The 20387-nt window shown below is 45.0% G+C and overlaps 2 protein-coding genes across 5 annotated transcripts in view; one reads left to right on the forward strand and one right to left on the reverse strand.

The window, feature by feature from the left end:
• LOC147096970 (uncharacterized) overlaps positions 1-20387 on the forward strand; it is a 1290222-nt gene that overhangs the window by 748058 nt on the left and 521777 nt on the right. The gene's annotated exons all lie outside the window — the stretch shown is intronic.
• Positions 1-20387, reverse strand: part of LOC147096974 (natural resistance-associated macrophage protein 2-like) — a 451798-nt gene that overhangs the window by 81624 nt on the left and 349787 nt on the right. For all 3 annotated transcript variants that reach the window (XM_085972680.1, XM_085972681.1, XM_085972682.1), the window contains 2 exons: positions 18638-18796; positions 17486-17572 (listed from right to left, as the gene is read on the reverse strand). In XM_085972680.1, coding sequence (XP_085828806.1) covers positions 17486-17572; positions 18638-18796 — 246 coding nt within the window. The remainder of the gene's footprint in view (positions 1-17485; positions 17573-18637; positions 18797-20387) is intronic.

Below are 20387 nucleotides of genomic sequence, written 5' to 3' on the forward strand. Positions count from 1 at the left end.
ACTGCACTACTTGTTGGGCGTAGTGATACGCAGTACCACTCCTGGCCATAGGGGTATAAATAGTACTGTGGGTACTGATCCCCCTCAGTTCCCGCCTGTGGGCATGAAGTAAAGACCTATGTATAGTCCCTACCTCCAACCAGTAAAGACCTGTTTGAGTTATACGTTTAAGTCTTTGTGTTAATTGTTCAATACAATACACATACTTAACACTGGCGACGAGTCGGTTCGAACCCTGCGGCAGTTATTCCACAGCGGCTTCGTCCAAAGACAGGACGTTGAAGAGAGGTTCCAATCCTCAACACCCCACTGAAAACTGAAGGGCAGCAGAAATCTTGACAGCTTCCAGCGACTGGAAGCGACAGGCATTAGGACCCTGAAGCCTCCATAACCTCGTGGGTAAGCCAGAGCCCGGGAGGGCGCGAGCGGGTAAGCCAGAGCCCGGGAGGGAGCGAGCAAGAGCCGCCGAGCGGGTGAGCCAGAGGCCGGGAGCCGCTTCAAGCGGGAGGCGCTTAGCGGGCCAGCGATCGCACCGGTGATAAGGGCTGAGAACCGTTTCGGGCGGGCGGCGCACCAGCGATCGCACAGGAGATAAGAGCCGCAGTCGGGCTGAAAGTCAGCGACGAGAAGCGCGGGAAAACCGCCATTGAAGTGGGCGGGGAGAGCGAGAAGCGCGGGAAAGCCGCCATTTTTCGCGGGAAAACCGCTGGGGAAGAAGGCAGAAGCGGGAAAACCGCCATTTTGTGGGCGGAGGACGACGGCAAGAGCGGGAAGCCGCCATCTTGGATAACAGTAAAAAAAAAATCTGAGAAATTGCAAATCTGATAAAGTACTACAATGCCTAAACACGGGAATATTAGCAACTTTGATAGTGACATCGAAGATTGGGCCATATATGTTGAACGAGTTAAAAATTATTGTAAGGCCAATAAAATTCGTGAGGCTGATAAAGCACTAACATTATTAAATTTAATGGGTGCGAAGACATACGGGCAATTGAAACACCTGTTATCACCAGATGAACCGGCGGATAAGACGTTCGATGAGATTGTTACTGTCCTGAAAGATCATCTAAACCCCACGCCGCTGATGCTAGCGGAACGATTTAAATTTTACGACAGAAGGCAGCTACAGCATGAAAGCAATGCTGATTATTTGCTGGAATTGCGTAAATTAGCGAAATATTGCCAGTTTGGAACGGGACTGACAGAGGCACTTCGAGACAAATTTGTGTGTGGTTTATTTAAACAGGATACACAAAAGCGACTGCTCGAGGAGAATGAGCTGACGCTTGAGAAGGCGGTCACTATGGCAGCAGCACACGAAGCCGCAGCGAGAGGCACGGCAGTAATGCAGCTACGGTCACCGGAGCTCAGTGCACACAAATTGGGTGTGAGTTCTGGCAAATGTTATCGTTGTGGAAAGACAACGCATGATCAGAACCAGTGTTGGTTTAAAAACCAAGAATGTAGAACTTGTGGTAGGCTTGGACATATAGCTAGAGTATGCAGGTCAGGGAAGAAGACCAGCAACAAGAAGTCACCGCAAGGAAAATACGCAAAGGTACACAAGGTGACCGAACAGGAGTCCGATTCAGACGCTAGCAGTAATGAACTGGCTAGCTTAAGCTGTAATGAACTGGCTAGCTTAAGAGTACTCAACGCTGGTAAGGGTGCAGACCTCCAGACAATTTGGGTCACTCTTCAGATAGAAGGAGTCCAAGTAAAACTGGAATTGGACACTGGATCGGCATTGACGGTCATAAATAAGAAAGATTACGGAAAGTTATTCCAACATATTCCCCTACAGGATACGGGGATTATATTGAAAACATACACGGGGCAAAGAGTGTACCCCATCGGGAAAATAGAGGTTGCAGTGGTCCACAAGGGCGAAGACAGTCAAATAATGGACTTATATGTGATATCTGAAGGAGGTCCTCCACTACTAGGACGGGAGTGGATTAGGAAAATGAATATGGACTGGCATTTCCTACAAACAATAACGAGTGAGAACTCGGTGAAGATAGTCGGCCCAGACTCTGGAACGGATGATGGTAAGCCCAACTCAGGTGCAAAAGACAAAGTTTCAGCACAGAATTCCACTGAGCAACAACAACATAGTTTAACTGTGGATTCTGAGTCTGGCAAGTCTACTGATGTGCCCATTTCTGAGGGACACCGGGCTCGAACTCAACTCCATTTCAAACTACAATAGCAATTAGAACAAATGCTTCGCCGTTTTGAGCAAGAGTTGAATGCAACGAAAGAGTTCTTTGATATAGAGTTGGAGAATCTGGAAAGACAACAGAAGCAGCTGATGGAGAAAATGGAGCAGGAGCACACAAAACGTCTGATGTCAGAGGAGTTAACGGTCAGCCAACTCCTGCATATGCTGAAGGACAGGACTCTGAAATGGGAAAAACTTGAACATGAACTTCAATATTCAAACGAAAGGGGTTCGGAGCTCTCAAAGGTTATTGGAAGAGCTGAGGTGGCAACACAGACTGAGATGACTGCAACAGAGCAGCCCTTGGATGCCAAAAGTACGCTGACTCACGTCAACGTAGAACAACAGACCGCTGAAACAGCTGCTCCGGTAGAGGGATTGCATAGTCCGATCAATCAATCTCCAAAGGAAGTTGAAGTATTAAAATCACAAATGAGGTCACTAGTAAACGACTTGCTGAAAGCCCAGAAAAAGCTGGATGCAGAGGTACACATGAAGAAGTCTCTTCAGGAAAGATGTCTGGATTTGGAACAAGAGCTGGCTAACGTCCAGCTGGGTATGGAGGAAATAGACGACCCTCTCACTGGTCTAGCTCAGGACGACACCGAATATTACGATGTCCTGTCCTGCCCAGCTTGTAACTTCGACTCCCAAAGTGCAGAAATCATGGAGGAGCACCAAAAGTCTACGGAACATCGGGAGAAGCTGGCTCTACGACGGAAACAGGAGGAAGAGAAGGAGGAACTGCGCATGCAGCTGGCAGCTGTGGCAGCTGACAATGGAGCCCAGAGAGTCTCCAAGAAGCAGAAAAGGAAAAGTAAAAACAGAAGATGACCCATCTGAACCATAATCACCTCTACCAGATCACACACGTGGTCCCTCCGAACGGAGCCAATTCAGTTCGGAAGTTCCAAACTGTTAAATCCATGGAAGGACTATTGAATGAGTCACTCCAGCAACGTGAACCGACTACACCACAGAGATTGAATCTGTGAACTGTTTTCCGCAGAGACTGAATCTGTGATCTGTTTTGACATGAAGTTATCTATGTATCTATGTTATTCTGTTATGTAAACCTGAAGTTATATATGTATATATGTTATTACGTTATGTTAAATGGGGAGATGACTGTAAAGCTAGGAAGGGAGGAATGTTGTGTATGTAATATGTGTGCTACTTTGAACCTATGGACAGGACTGCACTACTTGTTGGGCGTAGTGATACGCAGTACCACTCCTGGCCATAGGGGTATAAATAGTACTGTGGGTACTGATCCCCCTCAGTTCCCGCCTGTGGGCATGAAGTAAAGACCTATGTATAGTCCCTACCTCCAACCAGTAAAGACCTGTTTGAGTTATACGTTTAAGTCTTTGTGTTAATTGTTCAATACAATACACATACTTAACACAGGCCAGTCAGCCTAATGTCAGTGGTGGGGAAACTTTGAGACAATAATCCGGGACAAAATTAAGTGGCATTTGGAAAAGTCTGAAAAAAATGAAAGTCAGCACAGATTTGTTTAAGGCAAATTGTATTTGACTAACTTGATCGAGTTCTTTGATGAAGTATCGGAGCGGGTTGATGAGGGTTGTGCGGTTGATGTTGTGTATACGGACTTTCAAAAGGTGTTTGGCAAAGTGCCACATAAAAGACCTGTTAGCAAAATTAAAGCCCATGGGATTAAAGGGACAGTGGCAGGGTGGATACAAAATTGGCCAAGGGACAGAAAGCAGAGAGCAGTGGTGAACGGTTGTTTTTCAGACTGGAGGGAAGTATACAGTGGTGTTCCCCAGGGTCAGTATTAGGACCACTGCTCTTTTTGATATATATTAATGACCTGGACTTGGGTATACAGGGCACCATTTCAAAGTTTGCAGATGACACAAAACTCAAATGTAGTAAACAATGAGGATGATAGTAACAGACTTCAGGAGGACATAGACAGACTGGTGAAATGGGCAGACACTTGGCAGATGAAATTTAATGCAGAGAAGTGTGAAGTGATACATTGGTTGGAAGAATGAGGAGAGGTAATATAAACTAAATGGTACAATTCTAAAGGGGGTGCAGGAACAGAGAGAGCTGGGGGTGTACGTACACAAATCATTGAAGGTGGCAGGGCAAGTTGAGATGGCTGTTAAAAAAGCAAATGGGATCCTTGGCTTTATTAATGGAGGCATCGAGTACAAAAGCAAGGAAGTTATGCTGAACCCTCAAAACACTGGTTAGGCCTCAATTGTTCAATTCTGGGCACCACACTTTAGGGAGGATGTCAAGGCCTTGGAGAGATTTACTAGAATGGTACCAGGGATGGGGAGAGACTGGAGAAGCTGGGGTTGTTCTCCTTAGAGCAGAGAAGGTTAAGGGGAGATTTGATAGAGTTGTTCAAAATCATGAATGGTTTTGATGGAGAAAAGGAGAGGCTGTTTCCAGTGGCAGGAGGGTCGGTAACCAGAGGACACAGATTTAAGGTGATTGACAAAAGAACCAGAGGTGAGATGAGGAAAATTGTTTTTACGCAGCGAGTTGTTGTGCTCTGGAATGCGCTGCCTGAAAGGGTGGTGGATGCAGATTCAATAGTAACTTTCAAAAGGGAATTGGATAAATACTTGAAGAGAAAAAATTACAGGGCTATGGGGAAAGAGCGGGGGAGTGGGATTAATTGGATAGCTCTGTCAAAGAGACAGCACAGGCATGATAGGCCGAATAATGTGCTGTATCATTCTATGATTCTATGATAAAGGAGCTGTAAAGCCTGGTAAAGAACCATAAAGACCCATAAAGAAGCGTGTATTCCCTTACAGACTTGTAAAGATCCATAATGTCCCATAAAGACTCAGAGACCCGTAATCACCCATGAAGCGAGAGGAGCGGCTGGGAGGATTAGGCAAATGTGAGGTCATCCACTTTGGACCTAAAAAGGATAGATCAGCGTACTTTTTAAATGGTAAAAAGCTAGAAACAGTGGAGGCCCAAAGAGACTTAGGGGTCCAGGTACATTGATCATTTCAATGTCATGGACAGGTACAGAAAATAATCTAAAAGGCGAGTAGAAGTTATGCTAGAGCTATACAAAGCCCTGGTTAGACCACACCTGGAGCACTGTGTTTAGTTCTGGGCACCGCACCTTAGGAAGGATATATTGGCCTTGGAGGGAGTGCAGCGTAGGTTTACCAGAATGATACCCGGACTCCAAGGGTTAACTTACGAGGCGAGATTACACAAACGAGGGTTGTATTCCCTGGAATTTAGAAGGTAAAGGGTTTAATTGATCAAAGTTTTCAAGATATTAAGGGGAACAGATAGGGTAGATAGAGAGAAACTATTTTCGCTGGTTGGGGAGTCTAGGACTAGGGGGCATAGTCTAAAAATTAGAGCCAGACCTTTCAGGAGTGAAGTTAGGAAACACTTCTACACACAAAGGGTGGTAGAATTTTGGAACTCTCTTCCGCAAACAGCAGTTGATGCTAGATCAATTGTTAATTTTAAATCTGAGATTGATAGATTTCTGTTAGCTAAAGATATTAAAGGATATGGGGCGAAGGTGGGTATATGGAGTTAGGTCACAGATCCACTGTGATCTCATTGAATGGCAGAACAGTGCTTGAGGGGCTAAATGGCCCACTTCTGTACCTATGTTCCTGTATTCCTACAGGTCTTTACTGAACTTTACAAGTCTTTTCATGTCTTTACAAGTGTTTACGTGTCTTTTCAAGTCTTTACAATGTAGACTCGTAAAACCCCGTAAAGGCTTGTAATGACCTGTAAAGGACGGTAAAGACCCATAAAGCCTGGGAAAGAACCGCAAAGACCCAGAAAGCCTGGGAAAGAACCGTAAAGACCCAGAAAGCCTGGGAAAGAACTGTAAAGACCCATAAAGCCTGGGAAAGAACCGTAAAGACCCAGAAAGCCTGGGAAAGAACCGTAAAGACCCAGAAAGCCTGGGAAAGAACTGTAAAGACCCATAAAGCCTGGGAAAGAACCGTAAAGACCCATAAAGCCTGGGAAAGAACTGTAAAGACCCATAAAGAAGCCTGTAGACCCGTAAAGACTCACAAACACCCCAAAAAGCTCGTAAAGTTTAGTAAAGACCACTAAAGACCCATAAAGAACCGTGTAGACCCATAATTACCCGTAAAGATTGTAAAGACCTGTAAATACTTGTAAAGCCGTGTAAAGAGTTGTAAAGATCCGTAAAGACACAGGTAGACCTGTAAAGCCTGGTAAAGAGCCCTAAATACCCATAAAGAAGCCTGTAGACCCGTAAAGACCTGTAAAGACTCGTAATGACCCCAATAGCACAGTAAGGAACTGTGTAGATCCGTAAAGACCTGCAAAAACTCATAAAGACCCGTATAGACACGTAAAGAGCCGTAAAGACCCGTAGACTCAGAAGGACTCGTAAAAATTACTAAAGATTTGTAAAGACCTGTAAAAACTTGTAAAGGTTCACGAAGATCCGTAAAGACTTGTAAAGACTTGCAAAGTCCTGTAAAGACACGTAAAGGCATGTCAAGACCCATCAAAACCCGTGTAGACAGGGAAAGACCCATAAAGACCTGTAAAGACCCGTGTAGACCTGTAAAGACTCGTAAAGACCTGTAAACGCTTGTAAAGGCCTGTAAACACTTGTAATGACTCGTAATTGAAAGCCAATAAATCCCCTGGACCTGATGGCTTACATCCTAGAGTTTTGAAAGAGGTGGTTATAGAGATAGTGGATGCATTGGTTGTCATTTTCCAAAATTACATAGATTCTAGAACGGTTCCCGCGAATTTGAAGGTGGCAAATGTAACCCCATTATTTAAGAAAGGAGGGAGAGAGAAAACGGGGAACTACAGAGCAGTTAGCCTGACATCAGTAGTAGGGTAAATGCTAGACTCTATTATTAAGGACGTGGCAACAGGGCACTTAGAAAATAATAACAGGATTGGGCAGAGTCAACACGGATTTATGAAAGGGAAATCGTGTTTGACGAATCTGTTAAGAGTTTTTTGAAGTTGTAACTAGCAGAATAGATAAGGGGGAACCAGTAGATGTGGTGTATTTGGATTTTCAGAAGGCATTTGATAAGGTGTCACACAAGAGGTTATTAAACAAAATTAGGGCTCATGGGGTTGGGGGTAATATACCAGCATGGATTGAGGATTGGTTAACGGACAGAAACCAGAGAGTAGGAATAAACGGGTCATTTTCGGGTTGGCAGGCTGTAACTAGTGGGGTACCGCAAGGGTCAGTGCTTGGGCCTCAGCTATTCACAATCTATATCAATGATTTGGATGATGGGACTAAATGTAATATATCCAAGTTTGCTGATGATACAAAGCTGGGTGGGAATGTAAGTTGTGAGGAGGATGCAAGGAGGCTTGAAGACGATATAGACAAGCTAAGTATAGAGTGGGCAAGAACATGGCAAATGGAATATAATGTGGAGAAATGTGAAGTTTGGCAGGAAAAATAGAAAAGCAGAGTATTTTTTAAATGGTGAGAGATTGGGAAATGTTGGTGTTCAGAGGGACCTGGGTGTCCTTGTACACGAATCACTGAAAGTTAACATGCAGGTACAGCAAGCAATTAGGAAAGCAAATGGTATGTTGGCCTTTATTACAAGAGGATTTGAGTATAAGAGTAAAGACGTCTTACTGTAATTATATAGGGCCCTGGTGAGACCACACCTGGAGTATTGTGGACAGTTCTGGACTCCTTACCCAAGGAAGGATATACTTGCCATAGAGGGAGTGCAACGAAGGATCACCAGACTGGTTCCTGGGATGGGGGGATTGTCCTATGAGGAGAGATTGACTAGACTAGGCCTATATTCTCTAGAGTTTAGAAGAATGAGAGGTGATCTCATTGAAACATACAACATTTTTACAGGGCTTGACAGGGTAGATGCAGGGAGGATGTTTCCCCTGGCTGGGGAGTTTAGAACCAGGGGTCACAGTCTCAGAATAAGGGGTCGGCTATTTAAGGCTGAGATGAGGAGAAATTTCTTCACTCAGAGGGCGGTGAATCTTTGGAATTCTCTACCCCAGAGGGCTGTGGAGGCTCAGTCATTGAGTATATTGAAGACAAAGATCGATAGATTTTTGGATATTAAGGGAATCAAGGGATATGGGGATAGTGCAGGAAAGTGGAGATGAGGTAGAAGATCAGCCATGATCTTATTGAATGGCGGAGCAGGCTCGAGGGGCCAAATGGCCTATTCCTGCTACTATTTCTTATGTTCTTATGTAAAAACTGGTAAAGACCCGAAAAGACCTGTAAAAGCTTGTAATGTTGTGTAAAGGCTTGTAAAGACCCGTAAAGCCTGGTAAAGACTCGTAGAGACTTGTAAAAACTTCTAAAGGCCCGTAACAAACTGCAAAGACACATAATGCCTGGTAAAGAACCGTTAAGACCTGTAAAGATGCCTGTAGATCAGTATAGACCTGTAAAGACTCGTAAATACCCCAAAAAGCTCGAAAATTTCAGTTAACATAAGAACATAAGAAATAGGAGCAGGAATAGGCCACTTGGCCCCTCGAGCCTGCTCTGCCATTCAATAAGATCATGGCTGATCTTGGGCTCAAAGCCACTTCCCTGCCCTCCCTATAACACTTCACTCCCTTATCTTGCAAAAATCTGTCTATCTCCACCTTAAATGTATTTAATGACCCAGCCTCCACGGCTCTCTGGGGAAGAGAATTCCAAAGATTCACGGCCCTCAGAGAAGAAATTCCTCCTCTTAGTTGTAAAAGGGCGACCCTTTATTCTGAAACTATGCCCCCGAGTTCTAGATTTCCCCACGAGGGGAAACATCCTCTCTGCATCTACCTTGTCGAGCCCCCTCAGTATCTTATATGTTTCAATAAGATCACCTCTCATTCTTCAAAATTCCAGTGAGTATAGGCCCAGCCTGCTCAACCTTTGCTCATAAGTCAACCCCCTCATCTCAGGAATTAACCGTGTGAATCGTCTCTGAACTGCCTCCAATACAAGTATATCCTTCCTTAAATAAGGAGACCAAAACTGTACGCAGTACTCCAGGTGTGGTCTCACCAATACCCTGTACAGTTGTAGCAGGACTTCCCTGCTTTTATACTCCAACCCCCTTGAAATAAAGGCCAACATTCCACTTGCCTTTTTGATTACTTGCTGTACCTGCATGCTAACTTTTTGTGTTTCATGCACAAGGACCCCCAGGTCCCTCTGAACTGTAGCATTTTGTAATCTCTCTCCATTTAAATAATCATTTGCTTTTTTATTTTTCCTGCCAAAGTGGATAACCTCGCACTTTCCCACATTATACTCCATCTGCCAAATGTTTGCCCACTCACTTATCCTGTCTATATCCCTTTGCAGATTCTTTGAGTCCTCTGCACAACTTGCTTTCCCACCCATCTTTGTATCATCCGCAAACTTGGCTACATTACACTCGCTCCCTTCATCCGAGTCATTAATGTAGATTGTAAATAGTTGAGGCCTCAGCTCCGATCCCTGTGGCACCCCACTAGTTACCGTTTGCCAACCGGAAAATGACCCATTTATCCTGACTCCCTGCTTTCTGTTAGTTAGCCAATTATCTATCCATGCTAATATATTACCCCCAACTCCATGAGCTCTTATCTTATGCAGTAACCTTTTATGTGGCATCTTATCGAATGCCTTCTGGAAATCCAAATACACTACATCTTCTGGTTCACCTTTGTCCACCCTGCTCGTTAAATCCTCAAAGAGCTCCAGCAAATTTGTTAAACATGATTTCCCTTTCATAAAACCATGTTGACTCTGCTTGACTGCATTATGATTTTCCAAATGCCCAGCTACTGCTTCCTTAATGAAGGACTCCAGCATTTTCCCAACGGCAGATGTTAGGCTAACTGGTCTATAGTTTCCTGCTTTCTGTCTCCCTCCTTTCTTAAATAGAGGTGTTACATTTGCGGTTTTCCAATCCACTGGGACCTCTCCAGAGTCCAGGGAATTTTGGTATATTACAACCAATGCATCCACTATCTCTGCTGGGAACTGAATGTTCCAGAGTACTCAACATTTAGGAAGGACAGACGAAAAGGAAAAGGAGTTGACGTAGTGCTGTTACTAAAGGATGAGATCGGTACGGTAGAGATAAAAGATCTTGGCTTGGCAGATCATGATGTAGAACTGGAATCAGTTTGGGTGGAGCTAAGAAACAGCAAAGGGCGGAAAACATTGGTGGGAGTTGTGTATACATACTGGAGCATTCGCGATGCTGAGGACGTCACGGATAGCATGTTTAGGGAGTTGGTCACACCGCAGGTAAAGGCTGCACAGGCAGGAAGGGAATGTGTGACTGCCAGGCAGAGTAGTAGGCGCAGGCAAGTAGTGCAGGGGTCCCCTGTGGCCACCCCCCTCTCAAACAGATATACCGCTTTGAATATTGTTGGGGGAGATGGCTTATCGGGGGAAGGCAGCAGCAGCCAACTTCCTGGCACCATGGGTGGTTCTGCTGCACAGGGCGGGAGGAAAAAGAGCAGGAGAGCTATAGTGATGGGGGATTCTATTGTAAGGGGAATAGATAGGCGTTTCTGTGGCCGCAAACGAGACTCCAGGATGGTATGTTGCCTCACTGGTGCAAAGGTCAAGGATGTCTCGGCGCGGCTGCAGAGCATTCTGGAGGAGGAGGGTGAACAGCCAGTTGTCGTGGTGCATACAGGTACCAATGATATAGGTAAAAAATGGGATGAGGTCCTAAAAGCTAATAGGGAGTTAGGAGGTAAATTAAAAAATAGGACCTCAAAGGTAGTAATCTCAGGATTGCTACCAGTGCCACGTGCTAGTCAGAGTAGAAATAGAAGGATATTTCAGATGAATACGTGGCTAGAGGAATGGTGCAAGGGGGAGGGATTCAAATTCCTGGGTCATTGGAACCGGTTCTGGGGGAGGTGGGACCAGTACAAACTGGACGGTTTGCATCTGGGCAGGACCAGGACCGATGTCCTGGGGGAGTGTTTGCTAGTGCTGTTGGGGAGGGTTTAAACTAAAATGGCACGGGGTTGGGAACCTGTGCAGGGAGACAGAGGAAAGGGAAGCAAGGATAGAAGCAAAAGACAGGAAGGAGAAAAGCAAAAGTGGAAGGCAGAGAGATCAAGGGTGTAAATCAAACAGGGCCACAGTAAATAATAATTCTAAAAGGATTAAGAGTGTTAAAAAAACAAGCCTGAAGGCTTTGTGTCTTAATGCGAGGAGCATTCAGAATAAGGTGGATGAATTAGCTGCGCAAATAGATGTAAACGGATAGGATATAATTGGGATTACGGAAACGTGGCTCCAGGGTGACCAAGGCTGGGAATTCAACATCCAGGGGTATTCAATATTCAGGAAAGACAGGCAAAAAGGAAAAGGAGGTGGGGTAGCATTGCTGGTTAAAGAGGAGATTAACACAATAGTAAGGAAGGATATTAGTTCTGATGATGTGGAATCTGTATGGGTAGAGCTGAGAAATATCATGGGGCAGAAAACGTTAGTGGGAGTTGCATACAGACCCCAAACAGTAATGCGGAGGTTGGGGATGGCATTAAATGGGAAATTAGAGACGCGTGCAATAAGGGCACAGCAGTTATCATAGGTGACTTTAATCTACATATAGATTGGGCTAACCAAATTAGTAACAATACTGTGGAGGAGGAATTCCTAGAGTGTATACAGGATGGTTTCCTGGACCAATATGTCGAGGACCCAACTGGAGGTCAGGCCATCTTAGACTGGATATTATGCAACGAGAAAGGATTAATTAGCAATCTTGTTGTGCGAGGCCCCTTGGGGAGGAGCGATCATAATATGATAGAATTCTTCATTAAGATGGAGAGTGAAGTAGTTGACTCAGAGACTAGGGTCCTGAATTTAAATAAAGGAAACTACAATGGTATGATGCGCAAGTTGGCTAGGATGGATTGGGGAATGTTACTTAAAGGGTTGACGGTGGCTAGGCAATGGCAAACATTTAAAAATCGCATGGATGAACTATAGAATTTGTTCATCCCTGTCTGGCATAAAAATAAAACAAAAAAGGTGGCTCAACTGTGCCTAACAAGGGAAATTAGGGATAGCATAAGATCCAAGGAGAGGACATATAAATTGGCCAGAAAAAGCAGCAAACCTGAGGATTGGGTGCAGGTTAGGATTCAGCAAAGGAGGACAAAGGGATTAATTAAGAGGGGGAAAATAGAGTATGAGTGTAAGCTTTCAGGGAACACAAAAACTGACTGTAAAAGCTTCTATAGATATGTGAAGAGAAAAAGATTGGTGAAGTCAAGTGTAGATCCCTTGCAGTCAGAATCAGGGGAATTTATAATGGGGAACAAAGAAATGGCAGACCAATTAAATACATACTTTGGTTCTGTCTTCACAAAGGAGGACACAAATAACCTCCCAGAGATGTCGGGGAACATAGGGTCTAATGAGTGGGAGGAGTTGAATGAAATCAGTATTTGTAGGGAAATGGTGTTAGGGAAATTGACGGGATTGAAGGCTGATAAATCCCCAGGGCCTGATAATCTACATCCTAGGGTACTTAAGGAAGTGGCTCTAGAAATAGTAGATGCATTGCTGATCATCTTCCAAAATTCTATAGACTCTGGAACAGTTTCCATGGATTGGAGGGTAGCTAATGTTACCCCACTATTCAAAAAAGGTGGTAGAGAGAAAACAGGGAATTATAGACCGGTAAGCCTGACATCGGTAGTGGGGAAAATGCTAGAGTCCTTTATAAAAGATGTAATAGCAGAGCACTTGGAAAACAATGACAGGATCGGACAAAGTCAACATGGATTTACAAAAGGTAAATCGTGCTTGACTAATCTACTGGAATTTTTTGAGGATGTAACTGGTAGAATAGATATGGGAGAACCAGTGGATGTGGTGTATTTGGACTTTCGGAAGGCTTTCGATAAGGTCCCGCATAAGAGATTAGTGTGCAAAGTTAAAGCACATGGGATTGGGGGTAAGGTACTGATTTGGATAGAGAACTGGTTGGCAGACAGGAAGCAAAGAGTTGGAATAAATGGGTCTTTTTCCAAGTGGCAGGCAGTGACTAGTGGGGTACCGCAGGGATCGGTCCTTGGACCCCAGCTATTCACAATATATATTAATGATCTGGACAAGGGAATTGGATGTAATATCTCCAAGTTTGCAGGCGACACAAAGCTGGGTGGGTGTGTGTGCTGTGAGGAGGATGCAGAGAAACTCCAGTATGATTTGGACAGGTTGGGTTATTGGGCAGATGCTTGGCAGATGCAGTATAATGTGGATAAATGCGAGGTTATCCACTTTGGTGGCAAAAACAGGAAGGCAGATTATTATCTGAACGGTAATAGATTGGGAGAAGGGGAAGTGCAACGAGACCTGGGTGTCCTTGTGCACCAGTTGCTGAAGGTAAGCATGCAGGTGCAGCAGGCGGTTAAGAAGGCAAATGGTATGTTGGCCTTCATAACGAGAGGATTCGAGTACAGGAGCAAAGATGTCTTGCTGCAGTTGTACAGGGCCTTGGTGAGACCACACCTTGAGTATTGTGTGCAGTTTTGGTCGCCTTATCTGAGGAAGGATGTTCTTGCCATGGATGGATGCAGCGACGATTCACCAGACTGATACCTGGGATGGCAGGAATGATGTATGAGGAGAGATTGGGTCAATTAGGCTTATATTCGCTAGAGTTTAGAAGAATGAGAGGGGATCTCATTGAAACTTATAAAATTCTAACAGGACTAGACAGACTAGATGCAGGAAGGATGTTCCCGATGGCAGGGGAGTCCAGAACCAGGGGTCACAGTCTAAGGATAAGGGGTAAGCCATTTACGACAGAGATGAGGAGGAATTTCTTCACCCAGAGAGTGGTGAACCTGTGGCATTCTCTACCACAGAAGGCCGTTGAGGCCAATTCATTAAATATATTCAAGAAGGAGTTAGATATATTTCTTAAGGCTAAAGGGATCAAGGGATATGGGGAGAAGGCAGGGACAGGGTACTGAATTTGGATGATCAGCCATGATCTCATTAAATAGCGGAGCAGGCTCGAGGGGCCGAATGGCCTACTCCTGCTCCTATCTTCTATGTTTCTATGTTTCTATAGGCTACCAAACAGTAGTGGTAATGTAGGGCACAGTATCAATCAAGAGATTAGAAGTGCATGTAACAAGGGCAAGACGGTAATCATGGGGGACTTTAATCTACATATTGACTGGGCAAATCAAATTACCACTAATGGTGTGGAGGACGAATTCTTGGAATGCATGCGAGATGGTTTTCTGGATCAGTATGTGGAGGAACCAACCAGGGAACAGGATATTCTGGATCTGGTACTGTGTAATGAGAAAGGGCTAATCAATAATCTTGTGGTAAAGGGGCCTTTAGGGACAAGTGACCATAATATGATTGAATTTTACATTAAGTTTGAGAGTGATGTAGTCCAATCTGAAATTAAGGTCTTCAATCTAAACAGAGGAAAATACAAGGGTATGAGGGACAAGTTATCCATGGTAGATTGGGAGACTGCACTAAAAGGTATGAAGGTGGACATACAATGGCTAACATTCAAGGAAATAATGCATAATTTGCAACAAATATATGTTCCTCCAGGGCATAAAAACCCAAAAGGAAATGTGATCTAACCATGGCTAACAAAAGAAATTAAAGCTAGTATTAAGTCAAAGGAGGAAGCTTATAAAGTTGCCAGAAAAAGCGGTCAGCCTGAGGATTGGGATCTTTTTAGAAATCAGCAAAGGGGGACCAAGAAATTGATAAAGAAAGGGAAAATGGAATATGAGCACAAACTAGCGAAAAATCTAAAAACAGATTGTAAAAGCTTCTATAGGTATGTGAAAAGGAAAAGACTGGCGAGGGTTAATGTAGGTCCTTTACAGTCAGAGACGGGAGAATTTATAATGGGGAATGAGGAAATGGCAGAGAAATTAAATAAATACTTTGTTTCTGTCTTCACGGAGGAAGACACAAAAAACCTCCCAGAAATACGAGAAAACCAAGGGTGTGGCGAGAATGAGGAACTTAAAGAAATTATTATTAGTAAAAAAAACAGTACTAGCAAAATTAATGGGACTAAAAGTTGATAAATCACAAGGACCGGATGACCTAAATCCTACGGTTTTGAAAGAGGTGGCCATTGGGATAGTGTATTGGAGTTCTTTGAGGATGTAACTAGTGGAGTAGACAAAGGGGAACCGGTAGATGTGGTGTATTTGGATTTTCAGAAGGCCTTCGATAATGTCCCACGCAAGAGGTTGGTGAACAAAATTAGGGCACATGGAATTGGGGGTAATATACTAGCATGGATTGAGAATTGGTTAACAGACAGAAAACAAAGAGTAGGGATAAACGGGTCTTTTTCAGGATGGCAGGCTGTGACTAGTGGGGTACCGCAAAGATCGGTGCTTGGGCCCCAGCTATTCACAATCTATATCAATGATTTGGATGAGGGGACTAAATGTAACATTTCCAAATTTGCTGATGATGCAAAGCTAGGTGGCAGTGTCAGTTGTGAAGAGGATGTGAAGAGGCTTCAAGGGGATCTCAACAGGCTCAGTGAGTGGGCGAGAACATGGCAGATGGAATTTAATGTGGATAAATGTGAAGTTATCCACTTTGGTAGAAAAAACAGAAAGGCAGAGTATTTCCTAAATGGTGAAAAATTGGGGAATGCAGATGCTCAAAGGGACCTGGGTGTCCTTGTACATGAGTCACTGAAAGTGAATGTGCAGGTGCAGCAAGCCATTAGGAAGGCAAATGGCAAGCTGGCCTTCATTACAAGAGGATTTGAGTACAGGAGTAAAGAAGTCTTACTCCAATTATACAGGGCCTTGGTGAGACCACACCTGGAGTACTGTGTACAATTTTGGTCTCCTTACCTAAGGAAGGATATACTTGCCATAGAAGGAGTGCAACGAAGGTTCACGAGATTGATTCCTGAGATGGCGGGACTGTCGTATGAGAAGAGATTGAGTAAACTAGGCCTGTATTCGCTTGAATTCAGAAGAATGAGAGGGGATCTCATTGAAGCATACAAAATTATTACAGGGCTTGATAGGGTGGATGCTGGGAGAATGTTTCCCTTGGCTGGAGAGTCTAGAACCAGGGGCCACAGCCTCAGGATAAAGGGTAGGACATTCAGGACTGAGATGAGGAGAAATTTCTTCACACAGAGGGTGGTGAATCTTTGGAATTCTCTGCCCCAGAGGGCTGTGGAGGCTCAGTCATTGGGTATATTCAAAACAGAAGTCGATAGATTTCTGACTAGTAAGGGCATCAAGGGATATGGCGATAGGGCCGGTAAATGGAGTTGAGGCAGAAGATGAGCCATGATCTCATTGAATGGCGGAGCAGGCTCGAAGGGCCGAATGGCCTGCTCCTGCTCCTATTTCTTATGTTCTTATGTAAAGACTTGCAAACACTTGTAATGACTCGTAAAGAAATGTAAAGATCCGAAAAGACTTGTAAAGACCTCAAAATGGTTTAAAGTTCAGTAAAGACCCATAAAGACTTGTGTAGACCTGTAAAGACCCGTAAAAACCTGTATTGACTCATAAAGACCCGTGATTGTAAAGACCTCCAAACACTTATAAAGACCTGTAAAGACTTATCATGACTCATAAAGATCCATAAAGACTTGTGAAAACTTGTAGAGACCTGTAAATCCTGGTAAGGAAGAGTAAAGACTCATAAAGAAGCCTGTAGACCCGTGTGGACCCATAAAGACTCAAAGACCTGTAAAGACTCGTAAAGAGCCGTAAAGACTTGTAAAGGTCCGTCGACTCATAAAAACTACTAAAGACTTGTAAAGACTAATGAAGACCCGCAAACACTTGCAAGCACTTATAAAAACTCGTAAACACTTGTAAAGTCTTCTAAAGTCCTATAAGGTTGTGTAAAGAGCCGTAAAGTCCCGTAACAACCTGTAAGGACTCATAAAGACCCGTAAAGATTGTAAAGACTTGTAAGCCTTTGTAAAGACCTGTAAACACTTATAATGACTCATAAAGACCCAAAAAGACGAAGACGTGTAATGAATTGTAAAGATTCATAAAGACCAGTAAAGACTCGTAAAGACCCATTATGACACTTAAAAACTCATAAAGACCCGTAAAGACTTGTGAAGAACTGTAAAGACTTGTAAAGACCCGTCATGACACGTAAAGACCCGTAAAGACCCGTAAAGATTTGTAAAGACCCGTAATGACATGTCAAGACTCACTTACACGAATCAAGACCCATTTACTCCCGTACACTTACCCCTTTGTAAATGTCAACATTGAGAGTCTCGTTATTGACTGGGAAGAGATCAGAATGTGGACTACTGCTGTTCGCACACACCTCGTGCTTCAAAAGAAAAAATGGTAAGTGTCAGATAAATTTCCAAATTGCAATAAGCAGGATCTTTTCACTTTAACATCATGTCACTTTCCTGCAATACTTTTGACGTCACTGCTATATCACGGCGCAGGGGGGATACACAGTATGAACTGGCACTGAAGGCACCCAATCTTAGGTATCAGTCTCTCTGCTGGGTCAAGTATAATATCATCATTTACAGTACAGTATCAGAGGGGAGTGAATCATTCCCTTTTACCCACTGTGTACATGTACAGGAGCTGACACTGAGACACACATGGGCCGTACAATACCAGACGGGGGTGAATCGTTCCCTTTTACCCGCTGTGTACTGTACATGTACAGGAGCTGACACTGAGACACACACACATGGGCCGCACAGTACCAGACGGGAGTGAATCATTCCCTTTTACCCGCTGTGTACTTTACATGTACAGGAGCTGACACTGAGACACACACGGACCGTAAAGTGCCAGACGGGAGGGAATCGTTCCCTTTTACCCGCTGTGTACTGTACATGTACAGGAGCTGACACTGAGACACACACGGACCGTACAGTACCAGACGGGAGTGAATCGTTCCCTTTTACCCGCTGTGTGCTGTACATGTACAGGAGCTGACACTGAGACACACACGGGCCATACAGTACCAGACGGGAGTGAATCATTCTCTTTTACCCGCTGTGTACTGTACATGTACAGGAGCTGACACTGAGACACACACAGGCTTACCCATTATACTAGCTGGTTGGTGTGTCCCAGGATAGAGCTGAGGAAAACCCTGGTCTGGGAGTACCCCCCATCTCCTTGGCCATGGCCCCTCTGACGCACGTGACCTTGTTTGGAGGTACACGGGGATTCTGCCCCAAAGAAGCATTGCAGAAACTGGCAGTGAATGCCTGGGACCCGGCGTCTCCAGGTTCCTGCCTACGTTATGGTCACTTCTGCCACATTCCCGCCCGACCTATGGGGCCAGTCTGCTAGAAGGGCTGCAGCAATCAGGAGCTGGTATGCGTAAATGTTTCCCACGGAGTGCGATGACTCCCACACTCACCACTTGCTCGTTGGTCTTATTATAAAAAGCTTCCGCGAATACCGAGACCACGAAGACGTTGATGAGGAACGACAAAAGCAAAGCCACGCAGGCTTCGATGAAGAAGTAGCGATTCGCCTCCTTCACTTCATTCTTATTGGCTCGGTTCACGTCCCTGGACTGAGAAAGAGAGAATGTCAGCACTGGTTATTCGCTCGATTTCACTCCCCACCCCATTTCTCTCCCCACGCTGTGTCACCTGGCCATGAAGTTTCAGTTAGAAACATCTCACGGTGCCTCACACAGTGAAACTGGCAGTGAATGCCCGGGACCCAGCGTCTCCAGGTTCCTGCCTACGTCATGGGCACCTCTGCCACATTCCCGCCCGATCTATGGTGCCAGTCTGCGAGAAGGGCTGCAGCAATCAGGAGCCGGTATGTGTATATGTTTCCTGGAGTGCGATGACTCACCACTTGCACGTTGATGCTACCTTGAAGTGCAATGGCTCTTGCTTTGTCGGCACATGTATGACCAGTATGTGCACAGCAAGATCCCACAAACAGCAAGCAAGAATGAATCGCAAGTTAATCTGTACAATGAGTGGTAGGACCCTAGGAAGTACAGAGGGTCAGATGGACCTTGGTGTACATGTCCATAGATCCCTGAAGGCAGCAGAACAGGTGGATAAGGTGGTTAAGAAGGCATATGGGATACTTGCCTTCATTAGCCGAGGCATAGAATATAAGAGCAGGGAGGTTATGATGGAGCTGTACAAAACGCTGGTAAGGCCACAGCTGGAATACTGTGTGCAGTTCTGGTCGCCACACTACAGGAGGGATGTGATTGCTTTGGAGAGGGTGCAGAGGAGATTTACCAGGATGTTACCTGGGCTGGAGCGCTTCAGCTATGAAGAGAGACTGGACAGGCTGGGGTTGTTTTCCATGGAGCAGAGAAGGCTGAGGGGGGACCTCATTGAGGTATACAAAATTATGAGGGGCATAGTGTAGATAGAAAGGAACTTTTCACCTTAGTAGAGGGGTCAATAACCAGGGGGCATAGTTTCAAGGTAAGGGGCAGGAGGTTTAGAGGGGATTTGAGGAAAAACCTTTTCACCCAGAGGGTGGTTGGAATCTGGAACTCACTGCCTGAAAGGGTGGTAGAGGCAGGAACCCTCACAACATTCAAGAAGCATTTAGATGAGCACTTGAAACACCATAGCATACAAGGCTACGGACCAAGTGCTGGAAAATGGGATTAGAATAGACAGGGCTTGATGGCTGGCTCTATGTTTTAGTTTGGAAAGTTGAGGGATAGCTAGTGACCCTTTTCCGATATTGCTGATTCTAACCTTCAGGGTTCTGCGGGCGGATGTAGTGGCTGCCTAAAGCAGGCGGCGACTTCATGAATTTATGCAGATCAGGGTCCTATGATGTCAATGGGACCCCGATTGCATTTTGAGCGGGACCTGAGTGGAGGAAGTCGCTGTGGCTTCCCGCCAGGCTGAAGCCCGTCTGCGGACAAAAGAGGTCCTCCAAGGTAAGTGTAAGACAACCCATTGCGGGGCCAGGAGGAGCAGGACTGTCCAGGCCATGGCCTCCCCTGCCCCCAGGCTCCAACCCCCAGCCTCGCCGCGAGGCCCTGCCCGAAACCCCCTCCCTGCCACCTGGAAGCTGGCAGATGCCCAAGAGCCCCCCGATCTTCCACTGCCAGCAGCCGCTCTGTGCCAGCTTCCTGCCCGTTCCCAGCGGGCAGTGGCCCGGCAGCCATTAAA

Source organism: Somniosus microcephalus, chromosome 33 (genome assembly GCF_052327205.1).
Source record: "Somniosus microcephalus isolate GS21.2 chromosome 33, FLI_Smic_1.0, whole genome shotgun sequence".
NCBI lineage: Eukaryota > Metazoa > Chordata > Chondrichthyes > Squaliformes > Somniosidae > Somniosus > Somniosus microcephalus.